Below are 17586 nucleotides of genomic sequence, written 5' to 3' on the forward strand. Positions count from 1 at the left end.
GGAGATCGAGGATATGCATATGCATGTAGCTCAGTCTTCATCTGGACAGGACTCGATGAATCCAGTCATGCGGAGCACGGCCGTGCGCACGAACTGGAGGTCCCGGCCCTTGAGCGTGCGACCGAGCCCCTCGCACATGGACGAGGCCACCCTCCCCTCCGACCGCCGCCGCCTCGCCTCCAGGGCTACGTGCGGCGGCACAAATGCCGCCTCATCGTCGTCGTCCTCCGTCGTCGTCGCCACTGCGGTTACAGGGACGACGATGGCCACGGGCGCCGACAACGAGCCGGGTCGGCGGACTTTACATGCAGCGTTTTCGTCGTCCGTGCGGAGGCAGCAGGGCTTCCTACCGGACCAGCGGTGCGGTTGCAGCCGCCGCTGGCCGCGGCCGTCGTCTGAGCTATGGTAGTAGTCCGGGCATAGCTCGTCGCCTTCTTGGAGCTCCTCCGTGGCCATGGCCGCCGCCGGCGGAGCTAAGCACATCTCGTCGCCTTCTTGGAGCTCCTCCGTCCGCCGGCGGATCGCTGTAGTAGTAGTGCCGATCGAGAGGGTTGCTGTCTTGCTGACGATATGTATATTGATTGATCGATCACACTGGACGCGGCGACATGCGCATATAAATAGCCCAAGGAAAGGGGAGGCGATCGATAACCGAAGGGGGCCGGCCGGCGTGATGATATGGCGTGACAGTGAGCACACCGGCGAGTAACAATGGCGACACCCGCGTGGAAAAGCGGGCGCGCGTTGTGCGTGCATGGCCGGGCCATCAGGCCATCTTGGCGCCGCACCGGTGCTCACTCCGCTCGTGCCCCTGCGGTTTCACGGTGTGAGGATTTAGGGCTTTAGGCCGGGCGGCCGGGCGGCAACCGCTGCATGCAACGCTGGTTGTTTCGACGGCCGCGATGTCGCCGCCGCAGTTAATTACCTAGTAGCCTAACCTTTCGATTTCCTAGTTTCCGTGTGCACGTAGCGGAGAGCTGGAAGAAGATGGCGTGTCAACATGTGCATGCATATGCAGTGTAGGACTGGCCACTTGACTACTTGAGGGAGGAGCACACTTGACTTGCCCCCACCGGGCCCGCCCCCACAGACCACAGCCACAGCAGCACACGAGCTGCTTAGGGGGAATGGCGTAACTTGATCACCTGCATGTCCGAACGGTTTCCAGAGATTCAGGACTGCAAAGTTTGAAATGGCTAATGGTCTGGGGCTCTGGGCGCCGAGTATACATGTGTCCATCTACTACATTTTCTGGGATCGTAGGACAGGGTACTGCATCTGCATGGAAATGGAGGACCAGCACCAAACCCCCTGTTGGACCGGTTGTTCGAAGACCAATCTGAGAGCGCGTACCCTCTGCTGAGCTCTGGCTGCAGTAACGCAGTACGGTGGCTGTACGTACACGGACCAGAACCAGAAACTGACAATAATAATAAGTTTTTTTTGTCATTTGCTCAGAGCCATCGGGTAACGTTCGAAAAAAAGCAGGCTAAACTTAATATTACCGCCGTCCAAAGGAGGCTGCAATTATTTTGTAATGCCCACGGTACACACATCACTCTGCAAATAGACAAGGCTTTTGCGGCAGCGCCATGAGCTGTGTGCACTGGCGTCTCGGATGCACCGGTTCTTTTACGTGCAAGGCCCTGATTTGTCAACACGACCAAAGCAAGATTCACCACCGTAAATCATGCTCTACTAACCATCTTCAATACATCGGATCAGATATAACAAGTAAATATAACGGATGCATGTCAGCCGAGTGCCACCGAGCTGAAGGCAGAGGCACAGAAGCAAAGCAAGCGCACACCCAAAAGTACACAGACTGATGTACGATGGAACACGAGCTTTACAGCACGGAGACCTCTCACGATTTCCATCAAGACCTCCCCCATATGCAGTATGCTGATACGACGTCTGATATTGCGGTGAAGTGGAGTACCATGTAAATCTCACCTGACAATGTGAACACACCAGGGTCATACAACATTCACTCGCATATGCAACAATAACTAGAAATGCCGACAAGCTCACCTCATAGTGTAACAACACTAGCCCTTCAGAATAATCACAGCAAATGATCATACTGATATGGTTGCAACACCTTCAACTGTCAAGCCTGCACATGTGCGATGTCCAGATTTTGTAAGCACAACCAACCGTGTGGATAATAAGCACTGAAACGAGATCAATAATACTTGGCATTTCAGGCAGGGAAAAACAAGTTGTTTTTGCTGTCTAAAACGTCAAGAAACCATCACTAGAGGTAATAGCTACAATTTTCCAAACCAGGTTCTTCACTACTTCACTCAGATTTAATTGTCAGCAGAAAAAAAAATCCAAAAGTCAAACCACAGAGGATCTGAGGGTCTGTAATAGAAGTATAGGTACCTGGCATTTTGGGAGTTACAAGATAGCCGAAAGTGCTAGACATCAGACAGTGAGATGTTGCAAGGACTTAGTAAGGCTTGGGTCTCTTGCACAGGTCTTACTTGGGTCCTAAGCTCCAATGAATCCTCACTGGTCACAGCTATGTTCATTGGCCAAAGTTCATCTCCGAGTATCTTCAGCAAAAAGTGGAATGATGTCAACACATACTATAAATTAAAGCAGAGCAGAAATTAGTATATCACATAAATTTTGTTGTTTTTTTCAACATACCGACGAGGCTTATTTTGGCGTTGAGTTATTTCATCACTTGCAACCTCTGCAAAAAGGAAAAGATGTCAAAAAATCTCCTAACATAACTGAAAATTAGGCAATTGCCAATAAAAAAGGGAATCTGCATCTACCTGTTATTTCTTGGGACTTCAACAGAGAAGAAGCATTATTTGCACTAGGTTCTCTGCATACAGGAGACAAATGATGAGGGAGAATGATTCAACCTACTTTAATAACACATGCAATTGATGAAAATAAAAAAAAATGATGTTGCAGTATAGGCTAACATACCTAATAGAAACTGATGAAGATGCTTGTTCAGATTGTCGAGAGTAATAACTTCCATCCATGGCTATATAAGGGGAACCATAAGGTGCTCCTAGAGCTCCAGAGGCACCAGTCAATATTGGTAGCCTAATGTCATTAGAGTACCAAAGGAAGGGAGTTAAGCACTTAGGTACAAGTTAATTATGAGTACAATACTGGCACATTCAACTGATAAATACAACAGTAACACTCCGTCCGAAAAGTAGTAGCAGCTGCGTATTATTATTAGGATTGTTTTACTTCACATTGTTAATGTCAATGCATACTCTCCATAAACATACCAAACAGCAGAATGACAACTTAATACAATACCACATTGCAGCAATTGTAGAAAACAAGACAAATGTACTTTCAAAAGGTCCTGATTTAAACAAGTCCTTACCAGGTCATCTCAGAATTATTATTGAGACCAAGTTGTTGTTGAGACACAAATCCTGGCAGAGCCATACCGATTGAAGGAACACCGCGCCCAACTGGTCGCGGACCTCCAAACTGCATAACTGTACCCAAAAAGAGTTGACGATTAAATTTAAAGCATATTGCAGGCTAAAGCAAAGTACAAAGATGAGATAATAAGCAACCGAATGTTTGTATAATGGTGCATTCACACTATAAATAACACTGCCATTTACCAGGAGACTGGTAATCTCAAATGCAACATGACGGTATGTAACTGAACCATTTTTTTAAAAAAAAACAAAATGTCAGACACCTAAAATATGTAGGTAATTTTTAAAAATTTGTGTAGCTTCCTGGGTCAGAAACTCGGTTAGTTACTTCACTTAACATCACAGGATTGGGCACATTGTTCAGTTACCTTCTTCACTAGTTTACGGTAAGTTTCCGGTAGTTTATTTCTTTGATATGCTTCACAGAGCATGTTATTGAACTCATAGTTTACTGAGTGATAATACAAACCTGGCAGCAATGCTGGGGTACCATGGAAATTTTGATCACCAAGTTTAATGCCCATTGCACCTGTAGCCCCAAGAACATGAGCCCCACCACGGAGAAACGAAGAATGCTCTGTTCCTTGGTCATCAGGTTGCCCCTTAATTGTTAACCGAGAATCATATTTGTTTGATCCACTAGGTGAAGAAATTTCAGTGTCATCACCCAGAATAGTTGTAGGTTGTGCTGGTGATATTTTACTGCTATTGCTGAATTTTGCACCAAACATCTGGGCAGGCATCCTGGGTGCAGATTGTGTAGGGGATTGAACTGAGTTTTGTTGAACAATTGGATGTGCAGGCTGCCCATAGTCTCTATTGACTTGATCAGTGGCTAAAGGAAATGGACCATTTGATGATGATGATGCTGGAAGCAGTGAAGGTTTATTCATGCCATTCAATGCAGCTTCAACATGTCCAACTGATGGTACAAAGGCCTTCCCTCTCAGTAGGTTATTACTAAGTTGTGCATTCCCTCCTTGAACAACTGGGAACTCTTGATTGGATGACCTTGCAGGATAAAATGGTGGTGAAGCTGAATTCAAGTTTGATGCAACAGCCTGCTTAGTAGGAAGGACTTGTTCAAGTCGCGAATTTGATCCTTGAGTTCGGTCTTTTCCCAAGTTTGCATTTGACGAAGTGTCTTCAAGAGTCAGAGATCTGAAATGTGATAACAGAAACAATTCTGATATTAGTTATATATCTCAGAAGAGGAAGTGTAAAGATATAAGACCGCATAAAAGAGTTCCACTCACTTGGTATTTTGCACTGAAGATACATCAGTGATATTTTTCAAGCGTGGTTGGTAATGCTTGGAGCCTCTTCCTTGAACTACTCTTGGTGCATTCTTTTGACCCTTAGCATCACCATAGTAAGTGCGAGATTCATTTGGGACAGTGTCATAACCTTTAACATCATCATAGTGATCACGAGATGGTTTTGGAACTCTATTTTTCCCATTAGAGTATGAAGAATGACGGGCATTCTTGGTGTTATCATGGTATGCATGAGATTCCTTTGGAACATAGCTGTAGTTCTTGCTGCCATCATGATAGTATGTTCTAGCTCTGTTGCCTCTGAAGTTACCACGGCTAATGCCACGAGTTCTACCACCTTGTCCACCATCACGTCCTCTAAAACCACCTCCCTGCTTTCTTTTTGGCTGAAAGTACAGTTGAAGCAGCAGTAACATGTTAAGAATGATGCATCCATAAAACAAAAGAACAAAATGCATGGGTGGTCCTTAAACTTCTCCCACAGTGTCATCTAGATTCCTATTCTCTTAAAATGCAGAGCCATGTCCCTATATTTTAAGTGCTTCACTTGATGTACAAATTACCCTAATCAGCAAGTGATTACATCTGTAGCACCCTACTGTGGAGCCCAAGATGTCCCCCTACACCCCATACTCTACTATGTGTTCATGCCATCACCACAGTGCACATTTGAATAAATTGCAATTTAGGTAACACATTTGCATGCTATAGATACAATTATATGCTAATTAGATTAATTTGGACTTAAGTGGGTCACTCTCACACTCAACAAACTAGGGACCTACTAGATGACACCCTTGGACTAGTTTAAATATGTCCAGTGTACTTTTACTCAAAACAAAAATAAGAAAACATAAAACTTACATTGTCACCATGAAAATCACGCAGATCCATCTCATCAAATCTGTCATGGACCCAGGCTTGCTCGTCTTTAGGACTCCACAACCTTCTACTGTTCACCATTCTCCTACATGAGCAATACTGAAACATTAGACAGCAATCCAAAACCTCAAATCATAAATAAACGATCTTAAATATCAAGCTTATGTGACAGAGCATCACATCAATATTCATAATATAAAGGACGTTCATGCAAACAAAACTGACTGAGTTCAGTACAGAGTTCACTCACCGGTCAGGCCATTTTTTTCTAAATAAGTGTTGCAATTTAAAAATATAACAATAATACAATATATACAAATTCCACGAGCAAAATGATGTAGGTCAACTACCTCTGTCTAACTCTACCAGAAACCTTTTTGAAGCTCCCATCCAGCACTTCATTTATATCATCATCTTTTATTCCCTGTGCTAAGCTACATTGCACACCACGTTTCAAATCCACCTTGCCCTGTTTCATATTTATTCTTGTCCCTGTTTTCATGCTAATACAATGTGTCACTATCCTCTCTTTGTGGACTTGAATTTTGTTGCCCCATTCACCGCTCTTTAATGCAGTGCATTATGCACTCAGCTTCTTTGCTCCATGTTTTTTTGAGGGATTTTTTTTGCTCCATGTTACATAAGATGCAAGTTCTAGATGCATCGTTATTCTAGAGTACAAAGAATAGAATAACTGTTTTCATCTACCAAGTAAATGAGAGAAAAATAGATAAATCAGCTTTTTCATAAGTTTTTAACTATTCATGTGCTATAATAACATTACTTGAAATCATTTGGTATTGTTGCAGTATTATTCATTAGTCAACGTACCAATATCATTGGGTAATCTTAGATAGAAGGAACTGAAAACAGAATCCCATCAAAGGGGGTGCATATATATAAACTAGAATTATAATAACGAAACTAAAGCAGACTACCAAGTGCATGTCTATGGTCCAATTCCCATAACACTTGCAATTTTGCAAACAATAGCAGGACGAACAACAAAATGAAGGAAATGCTCTACCTTTGGCGCCCACGGCCACGTCCACGGCCCCGGCCCTCCTGGAAGCGGTCGTCGTGCATGTAGAAGGCGCCGGTCGTCGGAACAGCGTAGGGCTCGTTCCCCTTCTTGTCCTCCTCTTCATCCTGTGGCGCTGCCTCACCCGCCTTTTCAACTTCCCCATCCCCAGCCTCGCCCCCCTCCTGCCCCGCACCGGCAACCGCTTCGGCAGCCACCCCGCGCACTCCGCCGTCCTCTGCTTCGAACCCCCCGTACTCCTCCTCGCCTTCCTCGTCGTAAACCTCGGCGGCGCCCTGCCCGTCGGAATCTGCATCGAATCCGGCTTTCCTCCGCCTCAAGGGCGTCCCTCCGTCCTCATCCTCGTCCTCGCCCTCGTCGTCGCTCGCAGCGTCGCGGCGCCACAACGCGGAGAGGGGCGCGTCGTCGAGGTCGCTCTCGTACTCCTCCTCCTCAGCCTCCGGCTTCTCCTTGTCGGCCATTGCGGCGAGCCGAGAGATCGCGTGTCGGGTCGGATCAGGCGAATCCGGCGAGAGAATCTTAGGGCTCGGGGAAGATTTCAACGGAATTTGGAAGGTTCGAGAGGCTCTCTGGAGTCGTTCTACTTCTGCGGGACGATTGTTGCTTATCCCGAATTTTTTGCATTTTGGTCCTTCATCGGAAAAAAATTCACGTTTGGACCCTAGAAAATTTTAATGTCATTTTTGGACCCTTTACTCGGCGCCGTAGCATGTGGCGCCGAGGTAACACAGCTCGGCGCCATAGGCTATGGCGCCGAGGTACGTGCTGCGTTGGCACAAACGAGCGTCGTGGCACCGATGTGGTACCGAGCTCGGCGCCATAGATCTTGGCGCCGAGCTACGTTTTGTACAAAAAACTTGTCTAGTTCAGTTGGTAAAATACAAGGCTCTTAAACTTCTTGTTCATCTAGACCATCTGTGTTTTTTAATACTTTTTGTCTTTGTTACTTATTTATTTTTTTGTTGTCCATATTTTTCGTTTATGTCGTTAATTTGTCCGTTCTGATTTATTTCTCATCCAATTTTATTTTTGTGACTGATTTGTTTATTCGTCCAGATTTTTTTATCCGGCGAGCACAGCAGCTGTATATTACCCACCGTGGGGAGCATTTATGGTCATCTAGATGCTTGATAGTAGAGCTAGACAAACAACCACCCTACAATTAGTGTCTAGGCAGCCAAGATGATGACCACAGATGGTCTAGATGTTTTTCTTCAAAAAAAAATGTAGCTGCAAATGTGCAAGCAAGTAAATCCATACTTATTTTTTTAAAGTGATATTTGACGCATGACTCGTAAAGGCACAAATGCATCAAAAAAAACTTTCAGTTGCAATGATATGGTACTAAAAGTTGGCACTAGCCACAACCCACAAAGGTGTGATTAGAGCTACCTGCCTATCATAGCCAGTTATCAATTGGGAGCCCAGGCTCAATCCCAAGCAAGCAATATGCATCTGTTCATTCAGACTTCTCGCCATTAGCATAGTAGATGGCAACAGATTGGTACAAAGGAACAAGCCAGCACAAAGGAATTTTGATGGCCATTGACAGCACAGTGCTGCAGGCAGAGGACTAGGAGCTGCGGCACTTGGGTAGGCATTTGGTATATCTCAAAATGCAGCGAGATAGAGATTTCAGAAAAAAAAAAGTTTCTTCTTTTTCTGAGTTCAGGTTCAGCCAGATGATTTGGTTTTTATTTTTTTTTTCGCTTCATGCATGCAGGAGGCCTGGGGTTCTTGTCCTTATAAATGACTGCGATTGGGAGCTGTGTGGTGGTCTTGATGCAGAGTTGGAAGAGAAGGATGTTGTGGTTTTCATCTCCACTTTGCATGGTGGTTAGTTTGATTACATCAGGATGATAGCATCCTATGATTTTCCTGAAAATCGCACCTTGTATCAAGTCTTTGGAAGGGATGGAATTGTCTGAGTTATGTGGCTTTCTGGAGATACTAATTGTAAACTGTGGAACTGCACTTGTTGGTGCCAATATCATCAAACTATAGTTCCATTTTCTTACTGGAACGCAGACACATAATATTGTACACAACCGATCCTGTATTTTTTTTTTCTAATACTGCTGTGGCTCTCCCTCGTTTGCTGTATATACATACATAGATGAAAGGTCAAGTGAAGTATTTCTAAACACTGTTCATTCTTCTCAAGTGATGGAATATTCGCTGCCCCCATGGATTTACAAGTGCTGCCCTCACCCCACGATTCGTGAAGGTCACACGATATTCATGTTTTGTGAATCAGTAACCCTATATTGCAAATGTGAAGGTTACTGATAAGCACATGAGAGAAATTTTGAAGGGCAAGTGAGCATAAGGAAAAAAAAGGGCACACGCAAAAAAATCAAGACATAGGGCTCGAACCCACGACCACAAGGTTAAAAGCCTTGTATTTTACCAACTAAGCTAGACAAGTTTTCTGTACATAACGGAGCTCGGCGCCAAGATCTATGGCGCCGAGCTCGGTACCACGTCAGCGCCACGACGTCCGTTTGTGCCAACGCAGCACGTACCTCGGCGCCATAGCCTATGGCGCCGAGCTGTGTTACCTCGGCGCCACAGGCTACGACGCCGAGTAAAGGGTCCAAAACTGACATTAAAATTTTCTAGGGTCTAAACGTGATTTTTTTCCAATGAAGGACCAAAATGCAAAAAATTCGGTTGCTTATCCAGGGGAGGAGAGGTTGGATTGTGAAGGTCAAAAAAAGATTTAAAACCATTGGAGGGTCCAAATCCTCGATTTGAAGGTGTCCTTTCCGGACGAGATAATTGGATTTTTGCCACTGACAATGTTGTCTTCTTGTTATAACTAGGAGAGTGCCCGTGCGTTGCAACGGGGCCTCTACATTGTAACCTTCAAATACAAGGATTTTCCGTGTTCTTTTTCATATTCCCGTGCTCAAACATCCAAATAATGTTCTTTTTCATATTCCCGTGCTCAAACATCCAAATAATGTTCTTTTCATCCGGCCATCCGGGCGAGTTTCCCTGTAGCATCTGTCCGGCAGGAAGCAGGCATCAAATCCTTGAATCTACGTAATAGTACATTGCATACAGAACATGAAGGTTTTTCTTTTTACTGTTCTGGTGCAGTCATTTGGTCTATGTACATACACATTTGGGCGGCAAATCTTTTCCTGTCTGTTGAACAAGGCACGGATTAGCACTTCACTTGCGTTGTGTCCTCCCGTTGCAGCTAATGGCCCACGCGAGCCGCGGCACGCAGCACCGGTTGGCCTCCGCGCCCATGCGCAAGGAGTCGTCTCTGGAGAGGCCGTCGACGGCGGTGTCATTGTCATTGTCGTCGTCTTGCGCCTCTCGCAGGAGGTCGCCCAGCCTCCTTTGCGGCGGCGGCGGCTTCAGGGGTTCGGCCTTCAGGATCACCGCCAGCGTCGGTAGATCGCGGGGTCTAGGTGGCGGAGTGTTCCGGCCGCTGGTTCGGGATGCGAACGATCCCGCAGGCGTCAGATCTGGACGTGCAGGAGGATATCAATGACGCCGCCGCCGCCGGTCAAGAACCTTGAGATGAAAGTGAAACTGGCTTTTTTTGTTGTTGTGGATTCAGTTTACCTTCGTTGACGCTGTAGAAATCATCTTCGCAGTCTGATTCCAACCAGGGGGTGGCTTCAAAGGACGTCTCGTCTCTGCTACTACTACCTGCAAAAAAAAGAAGAAAAAAATTGTCAGGCAATTAGGCAACCGACTACTACATGTGGAAAATGATGGGCACCTAGAACCATGATCACAGTTGCAACCGTGGAAAACTGCGGACAACCGAATCATGATCACAGTTGCAATCTCATGAGGCCGCTCGACACTCTGCCTCGCCTCCCTCCTTTCCTATTGTCTCATCTCTCAAGTCAATGTCCTTTGCATTTCGATTAATTTCACAAGCACGAAGCAACCTAACCAATAATTTGTTGCCCTTCCGAAGGACTCGATTCGCTTTTTGATTTCTACCTCTTCTGAATTGTTCCTAGACATTGGAACTTCTGACCCCGTTGCAAGTGGAAAATCCTTGTATTTGAAGGTTACAATGTAGAGGCCCGTTGCAACGCACGGGCACTCACCTAGTATATAACGTATAAATACACATGAGATATAACACAGTACTGGTACAGATTTGCAACAAAATCACTGAACAGTGAACATATAACTTGGTCAGTTTGACAGGACAATATGTACTGGGAAATTGCTATGAAAAAGAGAACTATTAAAAATTGTCATCATGGCTAACAACCAGCTTGTAATCAGGATATGGCTGATAAGAATACCAAAATGTAATTAAAAATTGTAAGCAATTATCTTAAGAAAGAATATTGAAACAGAACTCATGGGACAAACACTCACGGTTACTTCACAACAAGGAACAACAATTAAAAAGTGCTCATTCACTACATTGTATCTGGCATGCCATGGCATGAAGTCAACAATTTACTCTTTAATTGAAGCATACATCGTGCCACAATAGTAGATTAGAAGACAAGATAAACGAAAAAGTAACTTGTTTGGTAAATTTAACTGTTTGTTGGCAATCAGTTGTCACTTTTATATTTATAGAGTGGCTAGTCTCTCCTTGTGTAATACGAAGTCAAGCCATACAAATGTATACTTTCGTACAACTGTTCAGCTAGAAACCCAATCTCTGAATAGATTACATGTTATTTTCTCCTGAATAGGAAGATGTCCTTTTCTATTCAGCCAAACTTTGCCAAATAAACAACTATAGCACTGTAGTTAACGTCTAATTCTTTCATGACTCCCTCTCTTTATAACTGCATGAATGTATACCAGTCAACACTTACTCTAGGTATTTAGTTCCTCTCGTGCTACACCTTTCTCTTCATATAAAATATGAATGGAAAGTTGAGCTCCTCCATTTTCTCCACGAGAGACTCGGCCTTCTCAATCATCAAAACTTTGGAGTAAGAATTGAGAAGAGCGTGATACCTAAAATAAGTCTTGGAAGTTTCTGGGAGGTCCAAAAAGTACTTCTTGGCAGCAGCGACACATCTCGATTTAGCAATGAGATCCAGGAGGATTGCTTGATCACTGACAGTAGGATTCATGCCACTTCTCACCATATAACTTCAGAAAGCTGCATCAATAAACAAAAGAGAGAAAGGATCCATATGAACTCTGCCAATCAAATCTTTAGTTCTAAGCGAAGAAAGCAAATTCTAGCAGACAGCAAACTAAATAATGCTAACACATGACATCAATTGACATCACTATGGCATTATTAGAGAATAAACTTTTTTTAAAAAAGGACACGAAACAAGAAATTCACACCTTTCGCAAGATGTTAGATAATTCTAGCAGGCAACATAAGCATGTCATACTAAACCGTTGTTGCACACAAGGCACACAAACACACTCAGAAGAGGTGGAAATTGGGAAAAAATGGTTTCCAGAATCATCCATTCACAAGTAAACAAACCTTCTCTGCACCAAGTATCTGAATTGTGCTACCAGGCTGCTTGGCCAAATTTAGCAAACTTCCACCATGTGCAATAAGGCGAGCGCCAACTAATTCACCCACCAGTGCTGTCAAATTTGGTGCAATAGTGTTCATCCTGCTTCTTAAATAGTCATACAGCTGGGCTCTGTACTCAGAAAGGGCCAGCACTTGATCACATAGCTCTCTGATATTCGATAAGTCAAGGTCACTAACTTCTGTTCCCATGGATATTACTGCTGCCTCCTTTAGCTGTGTTTCTAGCTCTTCATCTGACAATATCTGAAAACAATAGACCTTACTAAACAATGTCTTTTATATGAATTGTATATCATATTTAGATGTCAATAATCACCTCAGAGAAGTCAAGGTTGACTGCATTAACTCTGTTGCCCATCATCTTCACAACTTTGGCATACTGTATATTATCTATAACTATTTTGGTGAGCTCTGGAAAGTGCTAGCCATACCATTCACGAACTCTCATGGCATAAGTGTTAAGCTCCTTGTCAAGATCATCCAATAATCCAATGGCTTGAATGATAATTGTATCAACCTGTGTAACACAAACAATAAAAATCACTTAACATGTCAAAATAATTCTTTAATAGCAAAAATATAGAAGAATCTTAAATAGTCAAAAACTCATAAGATGTTACGTATTTTGAATGCTGCAAAAGATAATATAGATGCACCAACAGGCAATCAAAGAATAAAAGTGCATGAGTACAATATGGAAACCGGTACATAATGCCAAGCACAAATGATGACACAATAAAAGCCAGAAATAGAGCATATAACAACATGAATAATAAGATTGGCAGTGGCACCGATACAAGACTCACCTTCTCAGGGCTGAACTTCAGCTTATACCTAGACAAGCTGTGGGACAATCCCAAGCTCATTGGACCAAGGTCTTGTGCACCCAACCCAGTTATAAGCTCGGTAAGCTGATTTCTCAGTCCTCTCATCAGCTCCATCACAGCACTATTGTGAAGGCAGTCAATTTTCTGCAACACAATTAAAATGTCACGAGTGCTGGCCATTCACAAAAAGTTAAAAAAACAAGGAAATACTACTGACCAGCTTTTCTTTTATAGCATTTCCAAGCTTAGAATCAGCTACTGCTAATGTTTCACCCTCACAATGTTTCTGCAAGAACTTGCGCAGACCCTTGCTAGGCTTGCTATCAATAATCAGGGTTGCCGCGGATAGGGCATCAGATGTGTTCTCAAACTTGTTGAAAGCCTTCAGCTCGACCACCTACAGGAAAGTTCTCTGGTATCGGTCAGAACAGAAAACTAATAAAGGTACAGAAGCGGAGAATAGGACGACTCATCAAGTTTTCTTCTTATTTCTTATTTTGCATTTGAACGAAAACAGTAACTTTGTTAGGAGACACAATATGCATGATTTCCAAGTGGCTTCATCCATATGTGCAGCACAAATCTGTTGGCATTTTGTAGCTTGATGCTTGAAATGTGAAATGTTTGAAATAGCTTACGGAAAACACATTCTGAAACATAGCCATCTAAGCTACCCTAAGCTAAGTAGAAGTACATATCTAGTGGCTACGTCCAAAGTGTTCCACTGAAATAAAGAGTTAGTGAGACACTTAAACCGGTACCATCTGTTCAAAACGACAAACACATAATGTCATAATGTGGCTGATCCTACACAGACCTTTCTCGCTGAGTCCGACGTCGTGAACTCCTTCCATAGATCCTGCCAATAAGAACACAAAGGCATAGCACATTAGCACTGATGGTTCAATACAAAAGCATAACCCAATCAATAACAGACTTTAGAAATTGCAGCGGGGGTCACTCACCTCGACCTTGTCGAGCTTCCCCTCGTCGAGCACCTTGAATAGGGCGAACCCCGCGGGGGTCTCGAAGAGCACCAACATCTCCGCACACGACCAGTCCCCGATTAACGCAGCTGAAACAACAGATACACACGCTCTTAACATGCATCGAACGAAGGATCACGGAACCAAATTAGACATAGCAACACGTGCGCCAACAGAATCGAGCTGTTGAGACGGTAAATCCCTCGAACCTGGGGAAGATTCGTCGGTGGACAAGTTATCGTAGTATACTGGTATTATATATCCCCGTTGCAACGCACGGGCATTCAGCTAGTGAACAATTAATAACCGATAACCGAATGATAGCAGGGCAAAGCAAATTAAATGGGCTTCTGTTCAGGGAAAACGAAATGAACATAACAACCTAGTGCAAGCTACATTTCAGGCCAATGAAGCCACCCACCCACTGTGCGATCAGAGACTACTAACCGTTTTTTTGCCTATACGACATGAGAATGCAAACGGAGCAAGGCAGATACATTGCAGAATCAGAAATGATGATCCTGGTAGAGACACCTGTGGTGGATATCTCAAAAAATAACATCTCCACAAAAACAAATTTTAAATTTGGTTAGCATTGGCATTTGAGTATTTGACCACAAAACATGACTGTGAAGGTGTGGTCGTCTACAATTAATGGCAAAGAAAACAGGTTACCTTTGCCTGCCTCTGCACAACGTCCTGGGTGTCATCTTCTAGTACCTTCATCAGGAGAGCCCTGGACGCCTCATCTAACTGCACAAAAGAACAGAACAAAGCGATTGGTCCCATTACATTGGCAAACATATTTATATACCACAAAAAAAGCTTTAGACTAAAAACAAAATATATCTTTGACTTTTTACAAGATACAATAGTGAAGCCATGAAAAAAATCCTTATATTTTCAGCTTCTGTACCCTTGTGAAGCCTCGTGAGCGTCTGCATATCAGACGAAATTTGCCTTAGCTCCACTTCTTCGGGCAATTCTATTTCAAAACATTTGTGAAGAGTTCAGAAGTATCAGGCATAGAACTTTCCTGTAGATCAATAGAAGTATATGTAGTGGTAAGCATCACAAATTTGAAGCAAAAGAACTATAAAAGCATATCTAAATGCAATGGGACCTTTGCTTTAGCAATGGCGTCATCTACTTGTTTCCTGATTTCTTTCTCCATATCCTGAGAAGACAATGAGTGTATTAAATGATAGAATATGAACTGAACGAGCGCAGCCATGGTGGCGGCCGGGTAGAAAATAAGGGCAACAAAGATGTTGCTGACACAATTATGCACAGTTGTACATTTGGACTGATATCTTGGAAAGCATTCACTGACTAATGAATACCAAATCGACCAACACATCTGTATAGGAGGCTTAAAGCTGAATTCTGTATATTCCAAACCTGAATAAAGGTTCTGAAAAAGAAACATCATAAAGACAATAACGCGCCTCATTTTGAACGTTGAAACTCTAAATAATAAAATCAAACTACCTGTTCTCCAAGTTTCTGACATCAAAATATATCTAAAACTAACTTGGAATCCAAGTTGGCTTGGACACAACAGGTTGTTTCTCAGCCCTGGCATAGTGGTCGGCTAGGGAAGTAGTAGTGCAATCGGCCTATTCGATTTGGGATAACAGAATTGCCTGGTATGCTCACAAACTGACCTCTCTGGTTTGATCAAGCAAACACTTGTCTCACTACAAATATTTGTCATGTTTTTTTGTTCCAACATCCAACATCTTCAGGATCACATGTTGTCTCACTACAAATATTTGTTAAATTTGATCATTGTATGATGATATAAAACTTGGTCACACTTACCTAGCTATTCTTTAGGTTCTAGATATTCTTTCAACAGATACCATTTTAGAACTCGAATACTCCAACTTAGGCATAGAGTGATGAACTGAGTGGAATGTGTAGAGAACTGCAAGTGAGCAGTGCATTGGATTTCATCATTAATTTGAAGATGATTTAAGCATGTAAAGTTGATTCACCATTTTAATCACCAACGAGAGGCAATTTAACAGCAACACCTCATTTTCTCAATTGAACAATTGTACTACACAAATCCATATGAACAAAAAGAAACATCAATCAAAAAAAATGAAAGAACTCACCCTGAGAAATTGGAGCTTGTGTGCTGTCCGTTTCAACAGTTGTCCTACACAAATCCATATGAACAAAAAGAAACAGCAAACAAAATAAAAAAAAATGTTTGGACAGTTGTACTACACAAATCCATATGAACAAAAAGAAACAGCAATCAAAATTAAAAAGGAAAGAACTCACCCTGAGAAATTGGAGAACACCACGATTGAGGATGTACTCGGGATACAATCTGTGTTACTCCAACTACGTTGAGACCTACTTCAATAGGGTGGATGTGTACTAATCAGATAGTGGTACAACATTAATCCAATAAAAAGAAAAAGAGAGCCGAATCTTCTGTTAGGCTGAAATCGAAAACTCGCCCGAGAAATTGAAGAACACTCGGATGAGAAATTGAAGAACACCACTCCCTTTCCCTTGTATACAACATTAATTCAAGGTACGCTGTTTAAACAAGGTCTACCCATAATAAATAGAAGAAACCACAATATACATGGATAAGATCAACACTATTTCAACTAACCATACTTTTGTGAAATCTATCAGTTCCACTTTATATATTAATGTAGAGCACAAAGGTACTGTTGTCACCTGCTTGTTTACTCATAGCCAAATCCATACTCAAATGTTAGTGTAAATTTAACATGCTCGTCCCTCACCATTGTTGCCAATGTTGTATCTATTCCAATTTTCTGCAAGTGACATACCATAAAAGGAGAACAATGTGAAAACGTGAGGGAAACAACTCTTCTAATTTGATACTCCTGTACTATATTAAAACCATAAATCATTGATATATAAGTTTATGCATAGTAACATCCGATTAGTGTTATCCTATAAGATTAACAGAAGAAATATAACTGTATATAAAATTAGTACTCCTCGTCTTTTAAATTCATCTGAAATTGAGGTCCTGCGAAAGGGCACAGCGCAAACACATAGCAATCATTGGTGAATATGACCTGAAAACAACATACAATATAAACAATTGAAATCAAAGAAATACATATTAGATATGTATCTAATGTAATTAAAATAGGCATGTATGTTTTTTAAATATAATGCTTCACTCTAATTTAGGCCTCATTGGTGATGTCCCTATAATGCTTGCCAAGCCACAGACTTTTATGAGTGCAGGTGGTAAGTCTGTAAGTGAAATTACTCCACTGTAGATTGGAAATCAATTGTTCTCCCTAGCCCTTTTCTCCTTACTGTTGTTTATGTAGGTTGGGCAGCTGGTTTCATACTTCAAGATACCATTCAATCATTTAGTTGTGGTAAATGTTGTCCTTGAGCTGGTACTTTGTCATGTTCCCAGAATCATTTCTCACATAAACTATTCTCCTATTCTTTATAGATATACGATGATCTTGATCTACCCTTTGCGAAATTGCGTCTGCTACCATAGGGGGACATGGTGGGCTCAATGGGTATTCATTTCTTTTCTAAAAGTCGTTTTCCCCTTGTACTCCATGGCTAAATTGAAAGGGGCTTGGATGAATGCTTCAATA

At 42.6% G+C, this 17586-nt stretch overlaps 2 protein-coding genes, 1 long non-coding RNA gene and 1 pseudogene across 3 annotated transcripts; all 4 read right to left on the reverse strand.

Annotated features, from left to right (window-relative positions):
• Positions 1–1653: 1653 nt before the first annotated feature.
• LOC100193574 (uncharacterized) lies at positions 1654–7102 on the reverse strand. The gene is given in 11 exon segments (NM_001317197.1): positions 1654–1956; positions 2035–2119; positions 2392–2564; positions 2662–2707; positions 2793–2845; positions 2953–3075; positions 3371–3488; positions 3907–4598; positions 4694–5100; positions 5579–5681; positions 6624–7102. Coding segments are annotated over 9 exon segments (2046 nt in total). The 5' UTR covers positions 7100–7102; the 3' UTR covers positions 1654–1956; positions 2035–2119; positions 2392–2536.
• A 2716-nt stretch (positions 7103–9818) lies between these two features.
• LOC103631612 (uncharacterized) lies at positions 9819–11067 on the reverse strand. Its single transcript, XM_008652480.2, has 5 exons — positions 11049–11067; positions 10611–10720; positions 10381–10414; positions 10221–10307; positions 9819–10120 (listed from the first exon to the last, which is right to left on the reverse strand). The coding sequence occupies exons 1-5, from the start codon at positions 11065–11067 to the stop codon at positions 9819–9821; spliced, it is 552 nt and encodes a 183-aa protein (XP_008650702.2).
• A 999-nt stretch (positions 11068–12066) lies between these two features.
• LOC103630648 (probable nucleolar protein 5-2) lies at positions 12067–14050 on the reverse strand (annotated as a pseudogene).
• A 903-nt stretch (positions 14051–14953) lies between these two features.
• On the reverse strand, positions 14954–15558 carry LOC103630649 (uncharacterized). Its single transcript, XR_002262657.1, has 2 exons — positions 15084–15558; positions 14954–14996 (listed from the first exon to the last, which is right to left on the reverse strand). It is a non-coding gene; the product is annotated as an uncharacterized lncRNA (long non-coding RNA).
• Positions 15559–17586: the final 2028 nt, after the last annotated feature.

The sequence above is a fragment of the Zea mays genome, chromosome 6 (assembly GCF_902167145.1).
Source record: "Zea mays cultivar B73 chromosome 6, Zm-B73-REFERENCE-NAM-5.0, whole genome shotgun sequence".
NCBI classification, from domain to species: domain Eukaryota; kingdom Viridiplantae; phylum Streptophyta; class Magnoliopsida; order Poales; family Poaceae; genus Zea; species Zea mays.

What these genes read in the sequence shown, in the direction of transcription:
- LOC103631612 (XM_008652480.2), bottom strand. An exon ending in CTAGGAACAATTCAGAAGAG is followed by an intron (nt 10,415 to 10,610) that starts GTAGAAATCAAA and finishes GGTTGTCCGCAG; the next exon opens with TTTTCCACGGTTGCAACTGT. An exon ending in TTTCTACAGCGTCAACGAAG is followed by an intron (nt 10,121 to 10,220) that starts GTAAACTGAATC and finishes CTGCACGTCCAG; the next exon opens with ATCTGACGCCTGCGGGATCG.